General features: G+C 47.4%; 2 protein-coding genes across 2 annotated transcripts; both read right to left on the bottom strand.

Moving 5' to 3' along the window:
- Positions 1-1,894: 1,894 nt before the first annotated feature.
- On the bottom strand, positions 1,895-5,422 carry LOC143363338 (uncharacterized). Its single transcript, XM_076803937.1, has 4 exons — positions 3,956-5,422; positions 3,268-3,598; positions 2,725-3,163; positions 1,895-2,672 (listed from the first exon to the last, which is right to left on the bottom strand). Exons 1-4 carry the CDS (start codon positions 5,420-5,422, stop codon positions 1,895-1,897), a joined length of 3,015 nt encoding a protein of 1,004 aa, XP_076660052.1.
- An 11,573-nt stretch (positions 5,423-16,995) lies between these two features.
- On the bottom strand, positions 16,996-17,818 carry LOC143363348 (uncharacterized). The gene has a single exon (XM_076803949.1). The coding sequence runs from the start codon at positions 17,816-17,818 to the stop codon at positions 17,009-17,011; it is 810 nt and encodes a 269-aa protein (XP_076660064.1). The 3' UTR covers positions 16,996-17,008.
- Positions 17,819-27,202: the final 9,384 nt, after the last annotated feature.

Here is a 27,202-nt window from a genome sequence, read left to right as displayed (position 1 = left end):
CAACAAAAAATCTAAAAAAAATTGAGGACACTGCCTGTTATGGTACTTTATTGGGGCACTAAACAGCTCAATAGCATGTTTTCATATTTTTGAGAAACCTGCATTTTTCCGATTTTTTTGAGGTTTTTCATTTTTTACGACCACAGTTTGCATCCAAAAAATCTGAAAAAATTCTCAAAAATCTGTCTTAGGATCCAAAATATGCCACATTTTTTTCAGAATTTTGGGAAGCATCAGAGTGCGGAAAATGCACGGAAAAGCTCAAAATCTAATTTACCCTGTAACTACCCTCATGAGCAAGATAGGGGGTTGAAATTTGGCTCAGAGGGGTTTTTCTTGGTCAGCTTTCGAATGGTTCATTAATTATTGAAAAACGTCTAAGGGCAATTTTGACCATCTTAATCGGCTAGGCCCTTTAGTTTAACATCCATAATGTGCCGTATGAAAAGTTTGAATGTATCGTTGGACCACCGTTTTTCTCGCGTCGGCAGAGGTTTATACGAGAGGAGTCGCGCCGGCGGGAGAGCAACGTCTCTTCGTTGGGAGGACGTCGAGTCGGCGTTTCGAGATCGCATATCGACCGGCCTTGTTATCAACGTCGAGCACATCGATCCTCGCCAATTTTTACAACATGCGAAACGGATGATTACGGCGCTCGTTATGGAATCTCTGAACGAACATTCATCGCTGAAAGTAAACATTACGTTGGAGGCGGAATTTATGTTGCGCGACATGGTTTCGGTGAAAAGTTTCGGTACGCGAAATTTCGAACTGTTTCGAACGAGTGATTTACGTCGCTCGTACCTCAAAGACATTATGCCAACAATTTTGGCATCGATGCAAGAGTTTCAGGAACGGGACAGCGGGTGGGCGCTATCGAAGATATTGCATCTAATAGTGAATTGCAACAAGTACCAGCCGTTGCAAGCCGGTTGCAACGTCTCTGTACCTCGAGAGATACAACTCAAGAGAGCGGTCATCAACGTGAAAAGTAACGACGAGGCATGTTTCTTTTGGGCAGTCGTGGCGGGTCTCTATCCGATTGAGAAAAACTCGGAGCGTTTCTCTTCCTATCCTCATTATCGCACGGTGCTTCAAACCGATTTGAATGGTAAGTTTTTGGTGAAATAAATTTATTTGAATATAAAGTTTTACATGCACATAAGATTTAAAACTAGAAATGTTTTTTTCAGATTGCCGGTATCAACATTTTCTACCGCAGACTGGTGAGCGATAGTGAAGTGTTCGACGTGCTCGCTTTTATGTATTGCTAACAAATAAATAAATATTTTTTGTATTGCTAACAAATAAATATTTTATGAATTGCTAACAAATATATATTTTATGTATTGATAACTGTTTTGGATCTTCGTTGGGTTCTGTAACGTTGGAACCTTTAACTTACGATCGCGAAATGTTCAAGAAATAAAGTCGGAATTTGTGGGAGAGCTAACTGGTTTATTATCACCGTCACTGCGATTCTCGGAAAAGAGACCGAGGGCTCGACGGATTGCCGTGTATATTGACGGGGCTCTCTCCCCTCGCCGCGCACCCCGAACTACTCGGTCCGCCCGAAGTGTGCGGGGAGAGAGAGAGAGACGAACCGCGACGACGGCCGAGTCCTCGATACAAACAAAGTTCGGCAGTCGCTAATTTTCTGTGTGTGCGTGCGGACGCACAGCGGCACCGAACAGCTGTTTGCTCGAACATACCGCCCGCCTCGTTGTCGGGTCGGCAACGAAATAATACAATGGTTTTCGGATATTTTACAAAGAAGTGAACAGAGTGAACGGCGTGAACGAAGTGAGGAAAGTGAACAAAGTGAAGTACAGATATTTACAGTTATTTACAATATATACAATGTGCGTCTAAGCACCGCCCGCCGTGAAAGGAGTCACGTTTCCTCGCTGGTGGAATGCTCTGAGGAAATGAGCGGTACAAGGCGCTGGATGGCTCTGGTGGTGGTACGGGTAGCGGTCTTCACGGCAGCCACACGCACTCGTCCGTCGGATCCCTGATGCACTTCGACGACTCGTCCGAGAGGCCATTTCGTAGGCGGCGCGAGATCGTCCTTCAGGAGCACGACCGCTCCGACAGCAAGATTCTCCCGTGCCCTTTGCCATTTCGGAAGAGTCTGCAACTGGCTCAGGTATTCGGTACGCCACCGCTGCCAGAAACCTTCCAGAAGTCTGGATATAAGGTTCCATCTCCGTCGGCCTGCATCGTACGTGATTTCGTCACCCGGTTCTGGAACTACGCACAATGAAGAAGCGTTAACCAAATGATTCGGCGTGAGGAAGGGAGGATCATTTGGATCGTCGGACAAGGCGGAGAGGGGTCGAGAGTTCATGCAAGCTTCCACTTGACACAGCAAGGTGGAAAGCTCTTCGAAGATGAGCTGTTGTTCCCCTATTGTGCGTCGTAGATGCCTCTTCGCGGATTTCACGGCCGCTTCCCACAGACCGCCGAAATGAGGAGAATACGAATACCCAGACAACCAGAGGTCCTGCAGCAAGATCTTCGCAGCAATGCTGATCGGAGACAACCACCCCAATGGATCGTTTGGTCCATCGTTGACCTGGTGTGGCAGTCCTGAGCTTCGGAGCCGCAAGAGACAGAGTGTCGTTCGCTGTGCTCCATTTGAGTCCCAGTGCTCCTGCCTCTTGGTGACCCTGCAACAATTAAATGAGACCGGAGCTCGACGACAAGTAATTGGTCGCCCACTTATCCAGCGGGAATCCGCCCGCCGTCAGGATGTCCGTGAGTTGACGTCGAGCCTCCTCGGTGTCGTCGATGTCATCTCCTCCGGTCAGAATGTCATCGACATACGAATTCGCTCGGAGAATCGCTGCACCCCTCGGAAATCGAGCCTTCTCGTCGTCGGCAAGTTGAAGCAGTACTCTCGAGGCGAGGTACGGAGCCGACGTCGTGCCGTAGGTCACCGTCGTCAAACGGAAGTCCCGTACTTCCTCGCTTGTATCGTTCCTCCAGACGATCCTCTGCCAGTCTCTGTCCTCTGGGTGCACCTTGATCTGGCGAAACATTTTTACAATGTCCGTCGAAAAGGCATGCCGATGGAATCGCCACCTCGTTATTACGGCCCAGAGGTCAGTTTGGAGCTTCGGTCCGGCAGCCAGGTAATCGTTAATGGTACTGCCTCTGCCTGAAACGTAAGAGCCATTAAAACCTACTCTTATTTTCTTCCCGGGTGGTTTTTCCCGCCACACGGCGTGATGCGGAAGGTAATTCTCCCCCCCCCCCCCTCGCCAGTCGAGTGCCGCGAGACGAACTCCATGTGCCCGAGCCGTTCGTACTCCTCCAGAAATTCGGAGTATTTCTGTCGGAGCGTCTCGTCCTTTTCTCGTCTCCTTTCGGACGATAAGAGCAAGCGAACGGCAGCCGATCGCGGAACTCCGACATCGGTGCCTGGGGTGGCAACGAACGGTAAGCGCACAACGTAGCGTCCTTCCTGATCTCTGCGGTGCGTATCCTGGAAGTGCTTTTCGCATGCTTCGTCCTGAGGCGTGCTTATTGCACTCGTTGGTACTTCCTCCAGTTCCCAGAACCTCTGCCAATCGTCTCGGAGGTCTCGTGCAGGCTGAACTAACAAGGATCGCACCCGAGGTCCAGCGCTGTCGTTCTTCGTGGATGAGGTTGTGCCCATCGGCGCCCAGCCGAAGGGCGTTCGAACAATTGGAGGAGTACCCATTGGTCCGATTCGATTCTCGAGGAGGTGGTGACCACACGCATCTGCCCCGAGAAGTAATTCCACCCTATTCGGAGAGCGGAAGTCCTCGTCGGCCAACGGAAGTCCGTGGAGGTGAGTCCACTTCTCGTCATTAATTTCTACCGCTGGAGTCGGAGCGGTAATTTTTCGCGTCACCAGCGCGTTTAACGCGAGTCGGAACTTGGAGTCGCGACTAGACGCGAGTAACACGGACACTTCGTGACGTACCGTGCCCACGTTTATCTCCTGGTATCTGGTTAAATGAACCTCCACGTTCCGGCGCGGAAGTCGTAACGCTTGCACGACATCGTCCGTCAGGAATGAAATTTCGGACCCGGGATCGAGTAACGCGCGAGCGAAGACACTGCGACCGTTCGGGGACTTCAACTGGACGCGCGCGGTGGCCAGTAAAACAATGCGATTCGACCTGAACGTGTTCACCGAACTTGTGCTTGGCTGCGCGGGAGCTTCACTCTTCCGGAACGCCTCGTGAAGCGAAGTGTGGTGATGACCGCCGCACACCATACACCGATAGGAAGACGTGCACGCCGCGAGCAAGTGGGTTCCCGAGAAACACGAAACGCACAGTTTATTCCGATACACAAATTCCTTGCGTTCCGGCGCGCTAAGGGTTTTAAACTGGCTGCAGTGCCCTAGCTGGTGATTGTCCGAGCACAGCGGGCACTTCCGAATGTTGCTGGCCTTCGCGGATGGCCCTTTGGTCATTTGCACAGTCATGGCCGTCCTCTGCTCGGATTTTCGCGTCTCCTCTCGCTTGGTCGTGGTTGACGAACACGTTGGCTCTTGGGTCGAGGCCAAGGCATGGATTCGTGATTCGAGGAAGTCTCGAATCTCCAAGAAAGACGGCATGATCGTCGGATCCGGGAACATTTTCTCCCAGTCCAGGCGCGTCGTCGAGTCCAGCTTCCTGACGAGGAGTGTTACAAACCAGTCGTCCCATGTGTCGACTGATTTTTTCAGCGCGGCCAGAGCATCTCGAGCTTGACAGAACTCGTCGAGGACTCTGGTCAATTCCTCCTTCGACGCTCGTTTTACTGCCGGGCAGTCCAAAAGTCTTCCGAGGTGAGCGGTGGTCAGTACACGGATGCCTCCATAACGACGTTCGAGTGCCGCCCACGCCGTCGAATAGTTCGCATCTGTCAGGGATGTACGCGCGATAACCTTCGCAGCCGCACCGGTGAGGCTCGCCTTCAAATATTGTATGCGTTGGACGTCCTGCAATCGTTTCGAATTGTGGATCGTAGCGCGAAACGAATCGCGAAACTCCTCCCACCGTAGGAGATCGCCCGAAAACTTCTCGATGGTCAGAGTCGGCAATCTGGGTCCGGCGTTGCACTCGTGAGACTCGGCTTCAGCCGGAATTGCTGAGACGACGGGCTTCAGATTTTCTAGCCTCTCCACCAATTCAGAGGAGTTCTGGATGTAGGCTTCCTCGACTTCGTCGTATAGGCCTCTCTTCCTGTAGTTACTGGCGGCGTAATCTGGCATCGGTCTCATAGCGTTATGATTTGCGGTGAAGTTGCGCCAGTAACTCTCCAGCAACTCGATTCTTTTCTGCAATACGACCGCGGAGAGTTTCGCTGCCCCCAATTTGTCGGTATTGGTGATGCAGTTCTTGATGCGGCCAGCGATCTCCTCCTGAGCGACCACTACATCGCTGAACGTTTGCGGCATTGTTTCGGCAGTTAAAATTCAAACGAAACGTAAAAACAAACTGATCGAGACGCGAAAGACAAGGGACTTTACGCGTATCGCGGTAAACACCTTGCCTCGGTCGGTTCGAGAACGGTTGGTGTCCCGGTGGAAGGTCACGGAATTTTCGAATCCGTAACGGTTCGCCACGCGGTCTAGGTACCGTTTTTCGAGAACGGTTTCACGAATTCTACTCGAAGAATTCACTTTGCTCCTTTCCTTTCAGGTGCTTCCTGATTGTCTGCGACGGAGCCTCGGAAGATGCTCGATGCACTCGCGGATCACTCGAGGAGACAACGGAAGAGCACAACAGAACTCGCGGTGATGCACAGAATTCTTCGTAATTCTGCGGTGGATCGAGTGGAATAGAGAAATCGGCACACTATTCCCGGGTTTCGGCACCAAATGTTTTGGATCTTCGTTGGGTTCCGTAACGTTGGAACCTTTAACTTACGATCGCGAAATGTTCAAGAAATAAAGTCGGAATTTGTGGGAGAGCTAACTGGTTCATTATCACCGTCACTGCGATTCTCGGAAAAGAGAGCGAGGTCTCGACGGATTGCCGTGTATATTGACGGGGCTCTCTCCCCTCGCCGCGCACCCCGAACTACTCAGTCCGCCCGAAGTGTGCGGGGAGAGAGAGAGAGACGAACCGCGACGACGGCCGAGTCCTCGATACAAACAAAGTTCGGCAGTCGCTAATTTGCTGTGTGTGCGTGCGGACGCACAGTGGCACCGAACAGCTGATTGCTCGAACAATAACAAATAAATAAATATTTTATGTATTGGTAACAAATTACAGGTACAGGTACAGGTACGGTAGAGGTACGGTACTCTCTCAAAGCTGATCGACGTGTTCGCGAACTAATTTTTAATTCTGTCCTGTAAGCTTATTCCGAAATTCGCTAGCCGATCTCGACGACGTTGACCGCCTCGTCTTTTATTTTCTGCTTCAAGGTTTCTCCCGTCATTTTGCGTTTGCGACGCATCCAAATTATCGATTTTCGCGTTGATCTCGCCGATGATGGAATCGTATAATCTCATATTCGTGTTAACATCGTGTGGAACGTCATGTATCTTAGTCTCTATTTCAGACTTTAACGTCTCTTCGGTGGTTTTCGGCTCTTCCGTCAGTTTTTCGATATCGCGTCGAACGCCATCGTGTATCATAGTCTGTATTTTAGACTTTAACCATGATTAGTTCCTGTTTCCAATCTTCGATCGTTTCCCTATAACACGCGTATATAATTATTCGCACGTCTACGTCGCGAGGGGGGGGGGGGGCGATGATTTTGCGATAGCAGCGGGATCGACTCCGATCGGTACGTTACCACAATCTAGCCCGCAAACGTGTCGACAGAAGCATGACCAGGTGCGATGCTCCGTCATGGGATCGTCGCCCTGTTCCCATAGATACAGCCCTATGCCACAGTCGAAACATTCGACGCGATCCGTTTCGTTCAAGCAGTAGAATCCTGCGGCCGCGAGATCTTCGGGTTTGACGACGTGAGAAAACTGCCAGTGAAAACTTTTGAAAACTTTTTAGTCTGTCGCGTTCGAGGCGGTAGTCGGGAGAATCAATTTTTTCTTTGCATATTCCTCGAATCATGTTGTTGGAAAGAAAAAAGTTTACGTAAGAATCAATTGCGAAGAAGTGCTTATAAGAGTATTCCGTACGATACCTGTTTCTTAGAATTGATCAGTGTTGAAAATATAGGCAGGAGACTGAGGCACGGAGTGGCTCAGGATCGGTAGGAAAGTGAGATAGGCAGGTGACTGGAGAATGAATGTAAGAAAGATGCGGGTAGAGTAAATTATGAATATAATGGACACTTAAATATATTAAAACAATAGGTGGATACAAAGGCACGTACAATGAGATGAGACGTCGTCACGAAAATACGTACTATATGCGAAGCCCGCGAGTACAGAATTGTACAATACAGCGATCAGTCGATCGTATGATAAGACGCGTGAACTATGGTGATCAGTCGATCAGAAAGTTGCCAAAGGACCCCGCGCTGGGGTTGTCGCGGGTTATTTATACTGTGCGGGGCCACCGACAGCGGACGGAATAAGGAGTGGGGTTTTTGAAAATGACAAAGGATTTGGCAGTGTCGATCGTTAGTTAGCGTACGAGGGCAATGCCCTAACGGCCGCTGCTGCACAGGAAACAAGGACGATGGGTAACGGATTTGATATTTTGGAGTATGGGAATCGGTGGCCCACGCGACAAGTAATCCGTCAGACGTAAACATAAAGTTTACGTCTGCGTGCGTTGACCCGGTTTCGGCGCCGAGCTCGATCGGCTGTCTATTGTCGCCCGAGAACCGAGGCCCCTCGCCTGCGGATTAGCGCAAAAACTTTATGATGGATCTATTTGTGTCGAACTGTTTCTTGCGTTACCGGGGTTCCCGGTAACGCCTGCAATGATTTTGAACAATCAGCCATGCGCGAAATGTTCGAACTTCGTTTAGACAGCAATGATACGTTTTTCCGACAGCGTTTTTCCAACGATGAAGCCGGCAGGATGCGTCGTCGTGGTCAATTTGGTACACGGGATCGCGAATCAGGTTATCATACTTTGGACAACCAAAAGTTTCCAAATTTATCGATGGTATATTCAAATTTTGAAGACAATTTTTCTCGTAATATCCACCTTTGTAGGCTACCACTGGATCCGCGTAGCCGCGAACAAAATTTTTAATAATGTTGGGTATATCTGTTTGTCGGTAAGCTTCATAGCCGAAATCTCTGAATGGGATTCCATGCACCGAATTGCTGACGAACCATGCCGCCCGTTTGTCGACGCTGGATAAACTATAAAATTTTCTGTCTAAACGAAATTCGGCGAATTTGAATGACCCGTCGTGAACGTCGATGATGGATAGTTCTTTGCAAACGAATTTTTTGTCCACGATAAATCCGTCCATGTCAATGATGTGTGTGATATGATTCATCTAAATACACAAGCAAATTCGTCCATGTCAATGATGTGTATGATTCATCTAAATATGCAAACAAATCCGTTCGTGTCAATGATGCGATTCATCTAAATACAAATTCTAAAAGGTTACTACACTTACCGCGAGTTAGAAGGATGCGGCAAAACTGTCGAGAACAAAAAGACTCGCGATGCGCTTCGTACGTGACGTGTTTGCGATGTAACTTGTCACGAACTATCGAGGTTAATTTATAAGAATGCGAGAGAGATGAGACGACGCCCCCCCCCCTCTCGCAAAATGTGGTTCTTCTCACGAAACTTGCGGCGATAATTTATAAGAATGCGGGAGAGGGAGAGAGATGAAACAACGTCTCTCCCCTCTCACGAAAAATGTGGCTCAGGATGAGCGATAAGCATATCGCATAGTTGGGATAAAGAAAAAACGTTGAATTAGAAATGTGGGATTGGATATTAATAAATTTGGTGTAACGATTATGCATATTTAAAAATTTATTTTGAAAGTTGTATCCCTACTTTAAAAATAACATAAATATAAGAGCGGAAATACGATTAAAGTATAGCGGTTTTCGATATCCATGAGTTATGCGACGCGTCCAGCCCTAGCCATTTAACGTATATTTTATTTCCTTTTCTACGCAATATTTTTTCCACCAAGTATATGTCGGGATATTTGACAGCGCGTATCTGATGCTCGTAAAATCCACCGGCGATCGGGTTGTCCTTCGAGTCGGCCAAGAGGTATGCAACAGGATTCGTTCGCTTCACCGCAACAATTTTGAATATTTCCGGTGACCAGTTCGGTGTGTATCCCTTGTCGAATACCGTTTTGAATTTGCTGACGCGTACGCGATCGCCAACCTTGAACTTGGCAGGACCAGCGATCTTCACGTTGTTGTACACAGTGGATAAAAGATGCTTGGCATTTTTGCGATTCACGTCCGTGGGGCGCATACCGATGGTACGATGTTTTCGATTGTTGTAACCATCGATACGCGTGGGAAGCCTCCAGCGATATTTTCCGCTCAACGAGAAGAATTTCCACATGCGGTTCTTCAGCGTGCGATTGAAACGTTCCACGACGGAAGCCTTCATGGTGCTGTACGTCGAATAATGGTTGATGTTACGTTTCTTCAGATATTCTTGAAACGTTGCGTTGTAGAACTCTTTTCCCATGTCGGTCTGCAAGTCGTTCGGCGCCCTGCCATCCTTCTTTAACGCCGACGCGAAAGCTTTGCACACGTCGCTCGCGTTTTTACTCTTCAAAGGAACCGCCCACGCATATTTGCTGAATACTTCGATTATCGTGAGAATGTATCGATGTCTCCGGTTGTCTCGCGCATATTGCTGAACTTCGACGATATCGGCTTGCCAAAGATCGTCGAATCCTCGCACGATCACCCGTCTACGGGAGAAGAATCGTCTCGCCGGGGCATGCAGCTCCTCCACCACATCTTCTTTGCTCATCGTCGTCGTCGACTAAATAGAATTGTTTTGCAAATTTTCAAGCTCGATACAACGATACCATTCCACCGTTTTAAAAACAGATTTTCAAGGTTGGCACGATTGATGTCATTTTAACGACGAATGCCATCGTATCGATAATACGGATAACACAGGTACAGGTACAGGTACAGGTACAGGTACAGGTACAGGTACGGTAGAGGTACGGTACTTTCTCATAGCTGATCGACGTGTTCGCGAATTAATTTTTAATTCTGTCCTGTTAGCTTATTCCGAAATTCGCCAGCCGAACGTCGACGACGTTGTCCGTGTGACGTAAACTGGGTAAAAATACTTGAAAAAAGGAGAGTGGGAGTTACCCAGCTCTTTATCCCGTTCTTTACTGACAAAAAGTATAAGTTTATTTAAGACAGAGTTACAAAACGGAGGTTCAGCCAAGATTGACTGCCCTGGGAATGTTCCCATACTTATAGCTTGGCCTTATTGATTAGTAATGCATTTTTTGGGGGGCTTTCGAAACCAGGCGGATGTGATTTGACTAATGCTGTTGCGTACGCGTGTATCGAGAAATGCTGTGGTGTCGAGGTGAATGCTCGGGGAATGCTGACTTGTGCAAATGACTCGGGAAATGCTGTGGTGTCGAATGGAATATGATCTGGTATAGCTCGGGGACTTTTAGGGCGTTACATCCGCCTCGTCTTTTATTTTCCGCTTTAAGGTTTCCCCCATCATTTTGCGTCAACAGCAAGATCTGTACACGCTCCCCTGCAGAAGCTTTCTATACGTCGAGGGAAAACTTAGTTTACCTGGAAAACTTAAATTATCGACCGAAGAATCTCGCATCGACACGGTGAGTCTCGATAACAATACCGCCCCGTTCATGTTCGGGGAAATACGCTACGAATTGAACGGAGTGGAAATCGATCGGTCCAGAAATCCCGGCACAACGACGACCCTGAAGAATTATGTGAGTCTGTCTAAGACGAAAAGCGTCGCCTTGTCTAATGCGGGGTGACTGTATGTCGATGTTACGTATTTTAGACAGCGGCAGACCGATCAGCATGAGCTTTCGATCGTGGGATCTGTACGAGTATCCTCTACTGCAGGCAACCACGAAACATACATGGGCGACAAAACAGCTCCGCAAATGGAAAAACCGCGATACGTGATATTCGCTTTGCAAACCGATCGGCGGAACAGCAGAACGAAAAAGGCTACGCGATTCGATCATTGCGCGTTAGCCAATATTCGACTTTACTTGAACTCAGAAACCTATCCGTACGACGATATGAACATTGATTTCAAGAACGGTAAGTACGCGTTGCTCTACGATATGTATGCAAAATTCCAAGAATCGTACTATGGAAACGGCGAAGCGCTACTCGACGTTGCGAATTTGCTGCTGTGCGCCCCGCTCGTCGTTCTCGATTGTTCCCGACAAAACGAAGCGCTTAAAAACGCCACGATCGAAGTATGAATCGAATTCGAATGTCGAGCCGATGTCCCTCCATCAACGACCGCATACTGCTTGATAATACATGACAGCATCGTGGAGTACAACCCACTGACGAATATTGTTCGAAAAATCATCTGAAACTACTTATACAGGGTGGCCCACATAACTCTGAACAGCTCAATATCTCGAAAACTATGCCATCGATTTTAAAGTTCTTAGCCTTAAATTGCATGGAATTGAAGGGCCTTTCTGACTACGTAAACGTGAAGTGGCCTCCCTTCCCCTTTAACGGGGGAGGGGAGGTACCTTTGTAATTTTAAATGGAACCCCCTATAAAATGTTACATATTTAGATTCTACAGGAAAGAACAAGTCAATTTTGTCTGAAACATTTTTTTGTCAGATACTTCCATGATGAGATATAACAGTTTGAAGTTTCGAGTTGTAGGTACTTGAAGCGCTCGGAAATAGCGTTATGGAATTATACGCGCTTGAGTCCTTTGCTTATTCGTGAAGAAACACAAACAATAATATTTACAATTCTTGAGTTTGACTCACTTATCTATGAAAACGTTTTCAGTTTAGAGCTGTTATTCAAGCAGTAACATTGTGATTATGGATACTTTTGACACAGAAGTGAATATGTTATTAACGTTAGGTGAATGCCAAAAAAATTATCGGCGTGCAGCAGTGATGTTTTTTGAACGTTATGGGATCAAAAAATGTCATGCAACATTTCATAATTTAGAAAAGCGGCTTAGTAAAGCTGTCACTAATGAAAATAATAGTGCCAGTATTCTTGCTGCAATTACATTAAATCCTCATATTAGTCAACGTACACTTGCACAAACATCACATATTAGTCGTTCATCAATTCAACGAATTTTGAAACGGCAAAAGTATCATCCATATCACATGGTTTTATCACAAGAGCTTTCGATAGCAGATTACGATCACCGCGTAAGATTTTGTGAGTGGCTGCAGGGTGTTGTGAAAACTACTTTTTGTGCAAAATACTTTTTTCCGATGAGGCCACTTTTATGAATTCAGGGCATGTAAATAGACATAATCTGCATTATTGGGCCGTGGAAAACCCAAATTGGATGCGATGTGTTCCCTTTCAACATCGATGGTCTTTAAATGTTTGGTGTGGCCTAATAGGCGATTTTGTGATTGGACCTTATTTTTTTCAAGAAACTGTAACATCTGCAACTTATTGTGATTTCTTAAAAAATCATTTGCCTGCGCTTTTGGAAGATGTGCCACTGCACGTTAGAAGAGAAATGTGGTTCCAACAAGACGGCGCTCCTCCACATTTTGCCATCATCACCAGGCAATTTTTGAACGAAAAATTTGGGAACAAATGGATAAGTCGTGGGGGACCTCGTCAATGGCCTCCTCGATCCCCCGATCTAACACCATTAAATTTTTTCTTATGGGGATATGTAAAGGACAAAGTTATGTTTGAACCACCGACGACAAAAGAGGATACGAAACAAAGAATACGTGACGCTTGCGCTTCAGTGACTCCCGAAATGTTAAAAAATGTTAGAACAACTTTGATGCTTCGAGTAAATAAATGTTTACAAGCCCGTGGTGGACATTTTGAACATTTAATTTAAAGTACATTTTATTTCTTCACGAATAAGCAAAGGACTCAAGCGCGTATAATTCCATAACGCTATTTCCGAGCGCTTCAAGTACCTACAACTCGAAACTTCAAACTGTTATATCTCATCATGGAAGTATCTGACAAAAAAATGTTTCAGACAAAATTGACTTGTTTTTTCCGGTAGAATCTAAATACGTAACATTTTATAGGGGGTTCCATTTAAAATTACAAAGGTACCTCCCCTCCCCCGTTAAAGGGGAAGGGAGGCCACTTCACGTGTATGTAGCAGTAAGGCCCTTCAGTTCCATGCAATTTAAGGCTAAGAACTTTAAAATCGATGGCATAGTTTTCGAGATATTGAGCTTGTAACGTGGACCTCCACTCGCCGCGTGGGAAGGCGGGAGCGGGTTCCACTCCGGGAATTTATGGGCTCAGAGGCCGGGCCGCGTACGGCCGTGAATACGCGGTCCTCCCGGTACTAACAGATTCCCGAAGGTTCTCGGAAATCGAAAAGAGCCTGCTGCTCGGGCGCCAGGCACCGGAAGGGTGCCACGCGAAACGCGGACGAAGTCCGCCCTTAGCCGAAGCTGGGGGCGGGAGGTGAACCTTCGGCAAAAAGGGTCGGGGGTTCGGACACGGAAGGCAGCGAGGACAGCCCTCACGGCAGGACGGATCGCGCAGGTGAAAAGATCGATAGTCGGGCTGGGCTCTACAATTTTATTGGCGTCGGTTCTTACAAAGCCGCGGCCACGTGGCCGCACCCGAGAGCCCGCGCTCTTCGTACAAAGTTTGCGATAAGGTGGAGGGTTCGCAAGGCGCTGTTGTCGATCGGTAAAATACGCCGCGGGGGTGCGGTAGATCGGCACGAGAATTGCCCCTCGCCGAAGCGAGAGGTTCGCGGCACGCAGGTGGTCGCCGCGATTACGGTATGACTGTCGCGGCGCGGTTTCGGTTCCGACGGACGGCGAACGCTCGGCGAATACTTCACGATAGGCTATGCGACAGCTCGATAGGAATAACGCGAGAAGTAACGTAACGGACGGACGGTTGCAAACGTTAACAGCGGCAGCTCCTCCGAGGAAGACTTCCGCACGATATTTTTCCGGGAACCCGATGCCGCGGCTCAAAGTACCGCTGGATACGGTACGAGCAAAAGGCCGAGGCGAGAAGCGCCTCGGCACGCGAAAACTCGGGGAACGAGACGCGATATTATGCGCCCGACGGGCGATCCGCGAGCTCGCGTTGCCGCGAGGGCACGGAATCGTCGTCGGCCGACCTCGTCGGTTCCCCGGTAGAGCCTGGCGAACCAACTCGCGAAAAACGAACGAATACGGTCACTTTGGGGACTCACCGTTCCTCTCGATATAATCCCGCCTTCGGTCGCGGTACTGTCCGTCTCGCACGGGATGGTCTCCGGCTTCCGGCTTTCGGCTCGGGACGGAATCGAGGTCCTGGGACCGCTGCAGCCCAGTAATAGAGTGCACGCACTTCGCGTTTACGGCAATCGGTACTAACGGCGCGGTATCGCAAGCTGCACGACAGTCTGCGCTGGCTCGGTATTTTCGTGTGGCGATTCAGTACGGAAGTCACCGCGACAGTAATTCGTCCTGGTCCGTTCGCGTTACGGCAGGGTCCTCGTATCCCCACTCCGTGCCCTAGTCCGGCTTCCCTCTAATTGGGCGCGCGACTGGCGCGAAACTCGTAACACGCAGGACCGTGCCTACGTCGGGTCCTTGGGCCCCAGACCTTACGCGAAAATCGTCCCAAAATTGGAACACGGGGCAGATCTGCGATCTCCCCTGGTATGGAGGGGCGGCGGAGCGCCTACACCACCCTCGCCGAGGCCCCCTTGCAAGTGGCTAGGTGAGGCGGCGGCAGGACCGCGAAATATGTTGTCAGTTGGTCGACAGGGGCCTTCGTCCTGCTTCGTCACCTCCGGGTTGTCTGGCCCGTGTGTGGCGTCGCCCATTCCTCAACATTACCGGTGCACCGGATTTTCGTACTGGCCATGGTTTGGCGTAGGTGGTCCCGCGAAGCGCTGTGCCCTTTCCTCAGGTCGGCTGGATACAGGGGTGCCGTTCGCCTACCTGAAACTTGCCGGGCTCGGCGCGCGCGAAAGGTGTAAAGATGCGAGTTTCCCGTCGATTCGGGAGTTCCTCGGGGAGCGCTTCCTAACTTATCGAGCCGTTGTTCTATTCGCGATAGCGTTGTTTTCGGGCAGTCCGGTCCCTTCGCTCGGTTGTCTGGGGCGCCAAAGGGGCGACGCGATTTGTGCAACGTCACAAGCTGTTCAGAGTTATGTGGGCCACCCTGTATAAAAAAATGTATATAAGGAGGTTATATCGCCAGTTGATATAAGGAAATAGACCAATATATGTTACTCTGAGAATAGAGTTTTTATTTGATTATTATACCTTATGTTTGCTATTTACAATATTTACAGCATGGTTTTACCTGAAAATAGAGGAACGACAATATGGGTCTATTCTCTCTATTGTATTTTATCTTTTATATTCGCTCCTGTAAAGCAACTTATGCACGTGTTCTCTATCTGTAGAGTCTGGTTCAATAACACGCGGTAGGAAAGTCGCTTGGGATGTATATACGGTGTTTATTATTTCGGTTGTGATACAACGTTTGACAGGAGTGGTCCTGATCGGCAGCGAGCGACCAACTGAACTCGGTAGACTTTTTGGGCGCTATTTATAATAGTCTAACCGCGTAGAGGAAGGTACCAGGTATGTCCATACCGAGGTCACGCCGGTGTCTCGGGAAAAACCCTGGTACCTTTCGGTATACAAAAGGGAGCGGTGTGGCGGCAGCCGGGCCGCTACATATCTCTCTAGTTTTCACTCCTCCTTACAGAGCGCGCTGAGTGATTAGTGCGCGTAATTCGGATTAAAGAGAGTACACTTTCTTTACATGTATTTATCGAATAAAAATAATTGATGAAAAAGCCAATAATTTATTGCCGAAAAAATGTTGTACAGAAAAGACATCCATCTCACACACGCAAACACATGCATTATTTTTAAATTTGAAGGGAATACGTGTCGCGCGCACACACATACGCACACACATTATTTTTAAAATTTTCTAATTTCGTCTATGCGCTTCGATCGCCTCCGCGCACAAAGCCACCAGTTCGCATTCGATCAATGAACTACGATCGAAAGATTGGTTCCGGACGGGGACGGTTTGCGCCGCAACAGCAAAATTTACGAATTTTTGCACGATCATGGGAACTTCATTCGTAAACTGCGAATACATATTGCGCACACAGAACTCTAGATTGTATAAGTTGTACATAGTTTTTTCCATCACGAACAAAGATACCGTCGGTCTCGATAATTTCACGAGACGCATTCCACCCAGGGTCCACTATACGCAGCGTTAAATTGTCCCCAATCTTTCGATATTGGTCTTCTTCTTCCCCGTTCCTCGCGGACAAAAGCAGATTGGACAAACACTCCTTCACGCGCATCAACTCGATCCATGCGTTCGGGGAGATCGTGATCTCGTTGCCAAGGTTATCCCCTATAGCCACTTCCACGGCAATATCCGCGTTGACGCGCACGCCAATTTCCAGCCATTTGAAGTAATTGCCGGCAAGAGAATATCTTCGGCTCAGGATCCGCGTACCGCGCAAACTACTCGACACCGACGGCGGCTGCAGCATTGGCGGCGGTGGTGGCTGCGACGGTGGCTGCGGCGGTGGCTGCGACGATTGTTGAAAAATCCTGCAATCAATTTTATATTTTTAACAGTTGAACGTTTTCATATTTTGTTTTTATCTTTCTTATACTTACGTTGCGTTTCTTTGCCTTTTCGCAGTCGTGGCTGCTCGCGACTCGTCCATGTTCAATCGGTTGTGTCGCATCGTTACTGCTCCGCGTGTGCGATACTTTCTGAAGCGGAACGCTCGAAACACCTTGTTTTGTAGAATGCATTAATCGTCTTATCACTTCGCTTTCGCTGACAACGCTGATGTAACCCCAACCGCGGAGATAATCTGAAGGATCTGATTTCTACAGTTGCAGCGGTCTTTTCGCTAATAACTTTACCGCTTCCTATTTCAACGGAAGTCGTCGCCGTCGGTGATACTATAATGTCCCCAAGGAAGAGTATTGATCAAATTATCGCAAATGTGTCGTTTATCGTCGTACGGACTCGGCGCCAATTTCATTTCGGATACCGAATACACCCGATGCTGTACGGACATTATACGGTTATTGTTAACGTTCTTCTCCGTGTAATTACGAAGGCACTCGATATAGTCTTCGAAACTTATATCCCTAGCCGTGGCATTCGTTCTGATACCTTTTATCTTTTTGAATTCGCAGCACGCGTCCTCGTTATCGTGCACGCGAATCGCATACATTTTCGAGCGGAGCCCTACGAATTCCGGCATAATTTTGCCACCGTTCTCGTCCTTCATCAATCCCAGCATCTTTTTGTTCGCGATCGGAACGCCGTACGCGTTGTTCTCGGCATAATTGCTTGTGTCGTATCGATTGATATCGCGTTTCAACAGCTCGTACGCATCGTCGCAAACGATCTCGTATATCAAACTGTCCGTGTCCGTGTATAAAATCTTGCAGTTTTCTTTTAAATTTGGGTACATATAACCGTAATGAAAGTCGTACAAATGGCATTTAGATATATCCAATACGAACATGCCTATGTAGACAGGTTTATAAAATTTAATAAGCGTTTTTCTCAACTGAATCGCAACGAAATCCTCCGAGAACACCGTGCAACTGTGAAAATTCGACCTAGCTATCAATCGCTCGACACCGTGTCGACCCTCCCATCGAGAGAGTAATTTCACGCTCGCGTGATTTCGAACGTTCTCCATAGTCTTTCCAAACACCGCGATATTCATTAGTTTGAACAAATTTTTCGAAAAATCGTTGCTCGCGTTGGCACGCAATTTTGTGTTCAAATCGATGTAGCTGCACAGCCATCGCGACTGCCGAAACTCTAGAATTCGGTAAATTTTCCTCAATTTCAAACCGTGTTTCAAACTTTGTTGCAGATATCGATAATGCAGAACATATCGCTCCTTATCGCGAAGCGTTGCCAACAACTTCCTTTGGCTCGAGCCGGCCGTCGCTGTGTCATGACTCGGACAAAACGTAAGATCCACGTGAGCGTCATGAATTTCGCGCGGATACTCCAAAACCACCTCCAAAATGTAGCCTACGGGACTGTCGATTGGAATAGATTCGATGCTACAATTATCTATACGCGTCTGATCGTCCACCCAGCGAAAACCGCTGTGCGGTAGAGGTTGTGACATGGCCCAACCATACAAATTATTAACGTCGAAATACATTAGATAGGTGGACGGTTCGCTCGAATCGTACGTTGTTGGTAAATACTTGTTATTGGTGCCCGCATACCTGTGAGAACATTGACTCAGTCCGCCGCATATTCCACGCTCCACGAACAATAGCATGTCCACGTCGGTGAACAGCTCCAGTTCGATCTTTGTCATTTTTAGAATCACGTCCCACGCGAAACCGGGGAGCGTGTAATAATGCGCCGGATCGAGTTTATAGTTCTCGAGACAGTCTTCGCGGAAATTTTCAAAAACATTCGCCAGCAACAGTACGTCCAATTTCAAATACAAATCGCTGTACTGTCCTAACGTCTTTATAGCGAAACGCGACCAAACCGTATTCGCGTGAAGATAATCGGTGTCGGATATCTCGCTGGCGCATAACCGATTATAAAATGCTTCGCGCGGAGGCAATCGCTCCTCTTTTAGTTTATCGTACGACGTTAAATAGTCGTACGAAAAAACACCTTTTCTGGTTAAAAGATACGACGCGCAATTTACTCTTGCCCAAATACGATGATAACTTGTCCAGACTAGAATTCAGGAATTTGAATGAATCGATGAATCGAAACTTTATCAACTTCCTGTAATCTCTTTTTATCCCCTCCTCCTTCTCGACGTGAACGTGTTTCGTGAACGAGATGTACCGCTCTTTCGTCAACGGTTACACGCCCATCTTCCCCTTAAACGCGTTTGCCAAATCTTTGATGATAAAATGCGCGTCGTAACCAGACAAATTGTGAAAAACCACCGGTATCACGTACGAAGATTGGTAATTCAAATTGCAAACATTATGCGCCGGACCGCGATACGCGCCCGTGATATGACAATGATCGCGCACTTTTTCGTCGCAGTCGTTGGACGGACTTTCGCACACGTGGCAGCGCATGGCCGTAAGAAAATCTAATTTTTCTGCTTCGGTTAACGCATTCATCGGCACGTTTTTATCGAGTATCGGCTGTAATTTACAACTTAACTCGTACAACTTTGTCGCGAACCATGTCGAGCATCCCTCTTCTCTGGAACAAGCCTGATACTCGCACAAAGAAGCATCGTCTCGGCAATGCACGCAATAACCTATGCTGAACGCATGGTGATGTTGATACTGCGTGCGCGCCCCGCGGCTCTGTCCTTCCTGTTTCTCCAGCAGACATTCCAAATCGGCGTAGATGACGAATGGTGCCCGTTCTTTTCATACGGCACATTATCGATGTTAAACTAAATTTTACACCCACCGGCAGGTCGTCCTTCGCGCAAGCCAAATATCTCGTACAGTATTGCAAACATTCCATATACGATCCACACCATTCGCGATACTCGTTGATAGTTTTAATAGCCATTGACATGCGTGTCAGGCACTTTAATGTATTTTTTTAAATCCGAATCATCTTGTTCCCCTCCATTTTTGTTGTAACGAAACAATTTTTCAAGCTTTAATTTTACCTCATCCGCTAAATTTGCAGTTCTCAGAAATATGATTATACTTCGCATCCAACCGGCATCACGATGCGCTGTTCGTCCGTTTCGAGGATATCCAATATCTTGGCTGAATCTTTTCGTGTAGAAAAAACATATGCGACTCGTCGTGTCGATTCACATTAAATGTTCTATCAACGTTTTCTGATGCTCGTCGTCGGAGAAACTACCGTTCAAATACAAATTTAAAACGTGAACCCAAGCCAAGCTTTTTAAGGATAAAACTAGCATTTTTCCTCGTCGTTGTTGTTACCGTAGTAGTAGTCGATCTCGGAGTAATTTCGAATATCACGTTCGAATAACTTTGAACGGTAAAGGCTTGTAAGGAGGGTACCTTCGCAAACTGCATATCAATTCGCCCGAGACAACTCCTATTTCGCGTCTACGTCCCGTATTCAGAAATGCGCGTAGCGGCGAATCGCCTCCTATTTAAAGGCGTCTCGAACGATAAAATTTATCGAAGGATGTGGAATAAAAAACCTTTGACGTGATGTAGACGCGATAATGAAAAACTGCATGCCAACTCGCCCAAGAGAATTCATATTTCGCGAATACAAGGTGTAGACGTGATAATGAAAAAACCGTTGACGCGATCGCAACTGACAAAAGTATACGGTTCTATGAGAAAAGACGCCGTCTCGCCAAAATGCAGCGATCTCGCGACATGAAACCGCGAGAGCGAGAGAGAAACAGCCTTCTCCCGCGAAATATAATAAAAAGATGGCCGCGCGGCAAGAGCGAATAAATGGCCGCACGGCGAGAAGACGCAAGAGCGAGAGAGAGAGAGAAACAACCTCTCTCTCTATCTCCCGCGAAATATATCGCAACCTTCAAGGCCAAATCACATTGCAGAATACGACTGCAACGATAATGAGCTACTTCAGCAGAAATCCGAAATCCCGATGCAGCGATAAGAAACGCCATCCTGGTAACAAAGACCGCAAGGTGACACTTCGGCGGCGGCCGGGCGATCCCTCCCATCGCCCCGCAAGAGAATGACCCCTCTCGCATATTGAGTTAGAACCCGCCTATGCTACCTACTAGTATATTCTAGCATATCCGTGAATTTCTGGTCTATTCTAGAATATTCTGGTATAGTCTCGTATATTCTCTTATATTCTGTAGTATTCTAGTATATTTTGTTATATACCGGTATTTGAAGGTGTATTCAAGTATAGAGTGGTATATTCTGTTCTAGTCTGGTATATGTTAGCTGGCTCGCTGTGCTAGTGATACCGAAATATCGCGACTCCTTGGAATTTAACCGGGTTGTAAGGCTGGTTACGCGTTGACGATATTAGGGTACCGCTGTGCGTCAAATTAATGAAGGACAGCTATTTTTTATTTGAAACGTTTATTTCACACTAATCACGAAAATACATGGCAATTGATTCAGTGTATCTCGCAAATTGTTTTAAGCGGCGGATCGATACGAAAGTCGAAAGGCCGAGACAGAAAGATGGAGTTGACGAGCGGAGAGTTACCTGTCGATAGGACTGAGCTAACTGACCAAATTATATGATGTCTGACCTTTATATACTTTTGGACATGAATGATTAGGGGCTGATTGGCTAGTGGGCAGATGGTGCGAGAGATGCGAAAAAAAACAAATGTTGGTACAACAGGTACCCCGAGCTGGCGACCGAAGTGGACGTGAATAGGCGGTCCGTCATAAACCTTGGGTCGCAGAGCAGAGGCCCGGTGTCCCATTGAGCGCACGAGTACTATTTGTATTATTACCGGTCGGTTCGACGGCATTGACTTGGATAATTTAATTTTCTGCATAATAAAACCTGATGTTATTAAGGGGGCAACATCCATTTGAAGAATGGGGCGTAATGCTGAACTAAAACGATTATTCGAAATTGTAGCTAGGTTTTATTGAAAGAGTCTACCTAAGCTGTTTCGATGAATGCTAGAAAAGGGCATTTTTGAAATTCCGTTCAGAACGGAACGGTATATATAGTATATTCTGTTATTTTCTAATATATTCTGTTATATTCTAGTATGTTCTGCCAACCGTTACGGCAACCGTCGAGTGTTCGCTCGTTATCGATGGGCGAGGTCGCATAATATTTGTCAGAGCTCATTGCCGGTAAACCTCCTCTATTCTAATTTCGACCAAGTTGTTTACCGGTATCATACGATCGATCAAAACTGATAGCGTACACGTCTGCCGGTCGAAGAACATTTAAGGCTCTCCCCTGGCGGAGGAGCTCTCTTCTTTCTCAGTTCTCGCTCGAGTCAAATTCAGTATCTATCAGCTTCATTCAAATTCTATCCTCTCGCGACTTTAATATTTTGTTCTTCGGCCAGCCGATATTTCCGCTTCGCGTTGCGCGACTCTGCTCGCGACAAGATTTTCCGACGCTCGCGTTGAAGATTTTCCGATCGCGGCGGCCCTCGTCAAGGTGCCGCTCAAGATTTCCGGCGCGATTTATAGCAGAGACTCCGGTGAAGAGAGAGACTCCTATCGAGTGAATAAAGTGCATTTTAACCGAAAGGACCAGAGTTCGACTCTCCCGTTTTCTCCGTGCCTCCTCGCGCGCTCATTTCTGAGTGGTCCCGGCCCCCAGGCATTCCGACCGTCGGTCGACGCCAAACATAGTATGTTCATGTTTATTCAAGTATAGTCTGGTACATTCTAGTACATTCCTGTATATTCTAGTATATGCTGGTATATTCTGGTATATTCTGGTATATTCTGTTATAGTATGGTATATTCTGGTATATTCTAGTATATTGTGGTATATTATTCTATATTCTAGTATACTCTGGTATATTTTAGTATATTCCGGTATATTCTGATATTTTCGTGTATTTTCGTGTATATTCTCGTATATTCTTGTATATTCTGTTGCATTCTGGAATATGCTTCTATATTATGTTATATTCTTGTTTGGTAGTTTAGGTGTTCGTGTATTAAGTAAGATTCACCCTTTTACTACAATAACAATTTATTAACAAAACAAACTCAACAACGTAACAATAACAAAAGAAACGAAATAACGATGAAACAAATTGCCGACGATACGGAACGTGCTATGCGCGGACAGATGACTACCAACAACAGACAACAACTGATCCTGTCATCCGTCAGAATCCGCGCTTATATCTATCCCCCGTGCCTCCAGAAATTTCCTTCAAACAAGGAAACTTCTGGAGTGGGGATGTCGCTTTCCTGTACGTGCCCCTTGGAGAAAGTTCGTGTCCTTGGACCGGCCACCCGTGTCCTGGCGAAAGTCAAGATATAGGTATAGACTGGTGTTGTTGTCTCAAGTATCTCTCTTGTTGTCTCTCCATCTCCTCCCTTTCTTTCCAACTCCATATCTCCGCGCCATACAGTGGTATTCCTTTTACCACTACTTCGAATAGCTTCAACCTCCACGTCACATCTGCTTTGAATTTCCAATCTCCTATCCCCCATAATCCTAACATTACTTTCCTGGCCTTTCCTACGCATTCTTTTATATGTGCCGTTTCACTATTTTTCTCCTCTATACCTCCTTACCTCACACCCTTACCTCCCCATTTTCAGATCTCACTCTTCCTTCTTCCTTTTTCGTTGTTACATATCATTATTTTTGTTTTCTCACTATTCACCTGTAATTTTTTCTTCTCGAAGTACCTGCTTGTCCTCTTTATCATCTCTTCCAACCCCTCTCGTCCTCCGCCAGCAGCACTATGTCATCTGCATATCCTAGTGACCAGATTATCTCTCTCCCTATTACCACACCTCCGTCTTGCCTTTCGGGCTCATCGGGCACCCCTGTCTCACTCCTTTCTCCACCAGAATGCCGCCGACACTTCTGCCCCTATCCTCACTCTGTATCTCGTCTCCTTCTATATTTCTTTTACCTTTTCTACGATCTTCTCTTCTATATCTCTTTTTCCATTGCTTTCCAAAGTACACCTGTATCCATGAAGGCAAAAGTAGCTCTTAGATCGACGCAAGCCATGCATACGTTTCCTCTCTTTTCCTTGAGCCTTTTCCACGTTATCCATTCTGTCTCTCCTTTTCCTGAATCCCGATTGTGTCTCATCCAGTCCTTTTCTTTCTTCTAAGCTTTTTATCAGCCTATCATTCAGCACCATGGCGTAAATTTTGTACGTTGTTATCGTCAGGATCGCTCCTCTGTAGTTCTCCACTGTGTCTGTGTCACCTTTTTTGTGGATGGGAACTACTATCCCCTCCCTCCAATCATCTATGTATCCCTCTCCTTTCCATATCTTCCATATAATCTCACCTAGTTTTTTTTCCTGCCCTTCTTCTCCCTGCTATCCATGCCTCATTCTTTATCTGGTCTACACCCTCCGATTTTCCTTTCTTCAAACTCTTTATTTTCTCCAGCACTTCCGCCTTTGTACGTATTTCTTCGTCTTCCTGTGTAACGTTTTCTCTAATCCTGCCTTTCTCCGCTCCCCCAGGGCCTTCATGAAATGTTTCCTCCATTGTTCCATGGTTATTTTATCGCTCACCCTCACTTTTTTCCTTTTTTTCTCTATTTATGTATTTCCATGGCTCTCCCTGTTCTCAGATTTCTTGTATCCATTTTTCTTCTTCCTCTGTCCGCTCTCTTTTCTTTCGTTTGCACATTTCCTTGTACTGTTTCCTCTCTTCTTTGAATCTTTCCACACCATCTTCCACTCTTCCTTTTCCCTTTGCGATTTTTCTCCATGCCTTTTGTAATTTCTTTTTCCACTCTGTGCATTATCCGTCCCACCATTTTGCGTTCCGCGACCGTTCCGCGGCCGTTCCGCGTCTGTTCCGCATCCGTTCCGCGCCAGCTCTGCGCCCGCGCACCGCGAGGTTAGTTATAAGCTCTAGGTATAAGAATCGCGCTAGTTGTAAGTTTTTTCTGCCGTCGCTCTGTTCATAATACCACGTCGTCCACCGACGTTTTGTCTTCAGCCGCCAGCGAAACCCGCGTCCACCAACAGGGACAACCCGGGGACCACCGCAAGTCCAGCTGGCAATCCACGTTTAAATAAATAGTATTATCAACAGACCCTGGCATTCCGCCCATTTCTACCTCTCTGCCCTCTCAAAGAACACTGGTATGGTCGAGCATACAGCGAGAGCGCCTCCACAACGAAACGCAACGTTACATATTCTTGTATATTCTAGTATTTTCTGTTATGTTTTGGTATTGTAACGTTGGCCCTTATCGCCGCATAGGAAGACGGGAACGGGTCCAACTCCGGGAATCTACGGGGCCTGAGGCCAGACCTTGTATGGCCGTGAATACGCGATCCTCCCGGTACAAACGAGTTCTCGAAAGTCAGAATCGAAAAAGAGAGCCTAATTGCTCGATCGCAAGGCACCGGAAAAGTTCCACGCAAAACGAAAAGACTTCTCGCCCTCGCGCGAAGCGGACGGCCGGAAGTCGTGCCTTCCAGAACCGCGAAACGGAAGGGAGACGCGGATGGGTCCAATGTTCGGACACGGGAATAACGGAGACAGCTCTCACGGCATGCCGCATCTCGCAAGACGAAATAACTGTGGTTGTGTTACCACAAAAACTGCGTTAGTTTAATAGGAACTTTGTTTTATTAGCGTGTTCAAAATACAACGGGCGGTCGCAAACTTATAATTGGAGACAGAGAGACCGACAGACAAAATACCCAGACCGATAGGCAAGGAGAGCAAGAAGGGGTTTTGTGGATTTCCTCCCTTTATATACTGATCTTCGGAAAGGCATTACCTTTCGCATCTATTGTTTATGGTCACCGGCAAAGGTGGTCGCCAAATGTTGGAAAAAGGGCTTGTCGGGACCGCGCGTGCCGCGCGGTCGGACAGGCCTCAGCGGTACCGGTCTGGCCACGTTTATGATGGGGTAGTTAAATTTTCTACACCCGTAAAGTCATTTGGCAAATAAAATAATTTTGCCATCCTGCAAACGTCAGGATAGGTTCTATTACCTTACACCCTAACATCTGCAGGCGGTCAACTCTAACATCTTGCGATGCGAATCGCGTACCGCTACATAACGAATTACGGAATTGGCTCCAGTTGTTTATTACAAGTCAGGGTGTACAAAATGCGCGGCCACGTGGCCGCACCTGTGAGCCCGCGCTCTTCATACGAAGTTAGCGAATAGGTGGGTTTCGCAGCGCGTAGTGGTCGCTAGTCTAAAAGATACTATAAAAGATCGCCGCGCTCATGGGGTACTTGGGCACGAGGTAAACATTCGCCGAGGCGGAACTTCGCGGAACGCAGATGTACGGCGCAATTACAAACACACTGCCGCGATAGTTCCCGAAACGATATGGAGGTTAACGCTTTCGATTAACGATACGCGAGCTCGCGGGACCGTGAGGGCGCGAGATCGACGTCGAACGCACGTGATATGATATTTTCTGCACGGCTGAATTCGCTTTGAGAAACGCGAAAAAGACGCGATCGACTACAATTCCCTACGCCCGCGACTCCTCCGAGGAAGACTTCCGAATTCTATTCCGACTGGAAACTGCGGAAAAGCTCAAAACGCCGACTGTTCAGGCGTGAGCGATTGTACGCGGCGTTGAACGCCTCGTGTTGGGTTCTCGAAAAGAACTATGTCTTCGTATTTACTCGCGGAAATAAATATACTTTTATTCAAATAAATACAAAGCGGTTGCCGGCGGAGTTTGTCTTTGGGCAACTATTTCCAGGAATCGAATGGACGGTGTTTGTAGGTACAAGTGTAGGTTTGTAATTGAAATAGACTTGTCTCCGACACGAGACGTGCTGTTCGCGAGAACGATAGCGATTTCTCGAACGACTTGTAAATGACTAGTCTAGCCGCAGTCTCGATGTACTCTCGGAGAGATCTAAGGACTATCTGCTGCCCCGAGGTCCGCTGTTCTTTTTCGTCACCTCGGTGGTGACGCTGTTTTGTGGCCATGGGCCCGTTTTCGGGGGAAGAACCATCCCTATTCGTTAATTTGACTTGAGGGCGGAGGATCTTCTGGAACAGCCCTCACCGGTGGAGGAGGAAATCCCACCTCAAGTCAAATAAGGAAGAGTTCCCAAAATGCGATTTATGGGACCCCGGAGCAGCGCGACGAAGGCCTAAGTGGCCCACGTAAGCCGTGCTAGCCAAGTGGCTAGCAGCTAATTTATTGCCCCTTGGCCGAGGTCCGGTGACGAAGACCAAGGGCTGGAAAAACGTGCGTTTACTGTCTCTGGTTTTCGTCCGTTTGACGAAAACCAGAGACACGGTTATTGGGGTTGTAGCGAAACCCGAGCGTACCTCGCGTCGTGCGGAAGAGGATTTACGACCCCTTGGCCGCCGCGTGTAGTGGGCCATAAGGCCCGCTGTGTCCGAATCCGGAACCCTCAAGTACCTCGCGGACGGTACACGGTGTGAGGGTCGCACGGATTGACTTATGGCCACTTTTCCAATGCCATCAGCTCGAATCCTCAAGCGCCTCGCGTGCGGCAACTCAAGGATTAGCATTCTTCGT

This window comes from Halictus rubicundus, unplaced genomic scaffold (genome assembly GCF_050948215.1).
Source record: "Halictus rubicundus isolate RS-2024b unplaced genomic scaffold, iyHalRubi1_principal scaffold0035, whole genome shotgun sequence".
NCBI classification, from domain to species: domain Eukaryota; kingdom Metazoa; phylum Arthropoda; class Insecta; order Hymenoptera; family Halictidae; genus Halictus; species Halictus rubicundus.
The sequence above is the reverse complement of the archived record's forward strand: the minus strand, read 5'-3'. Positions and strand labels throughout refer to the sequence as shown.

Excerpts from the sequence above, each read along its gene's own strand:
- LOC143363348 (XM_076803949.1), bottom strand. The coding sequence starts at position 17,818 with ATGAATATCGCGGTGTTTGGAAAGACTATGGAGAACGTTCGAAATCAC.
- LOC143363338 (XM_076803937.1), bottom strand. The coding sequence starts at position 5,422 with ATGCCGCAAACGTTCAGCGATGTAGTGGTCGCTCAGGAGGAGATCGCT. Across the intron at positions 3,599-3,955 it reads AGGAGATAAACGTGGGCACG|CCTGCACGAGACCTCCGAGA; the intron begins GTACGTCACGAA and ends TTGTTAGTTCAG. Across the intron at positions 2,673-2,724 it reads GGCGGATTCCCGCTGGATAA|GGTCACCAAGAGGCAGGAGC; the intron begins GTGGGCGACCAA and ends TAATTGTTGCAG.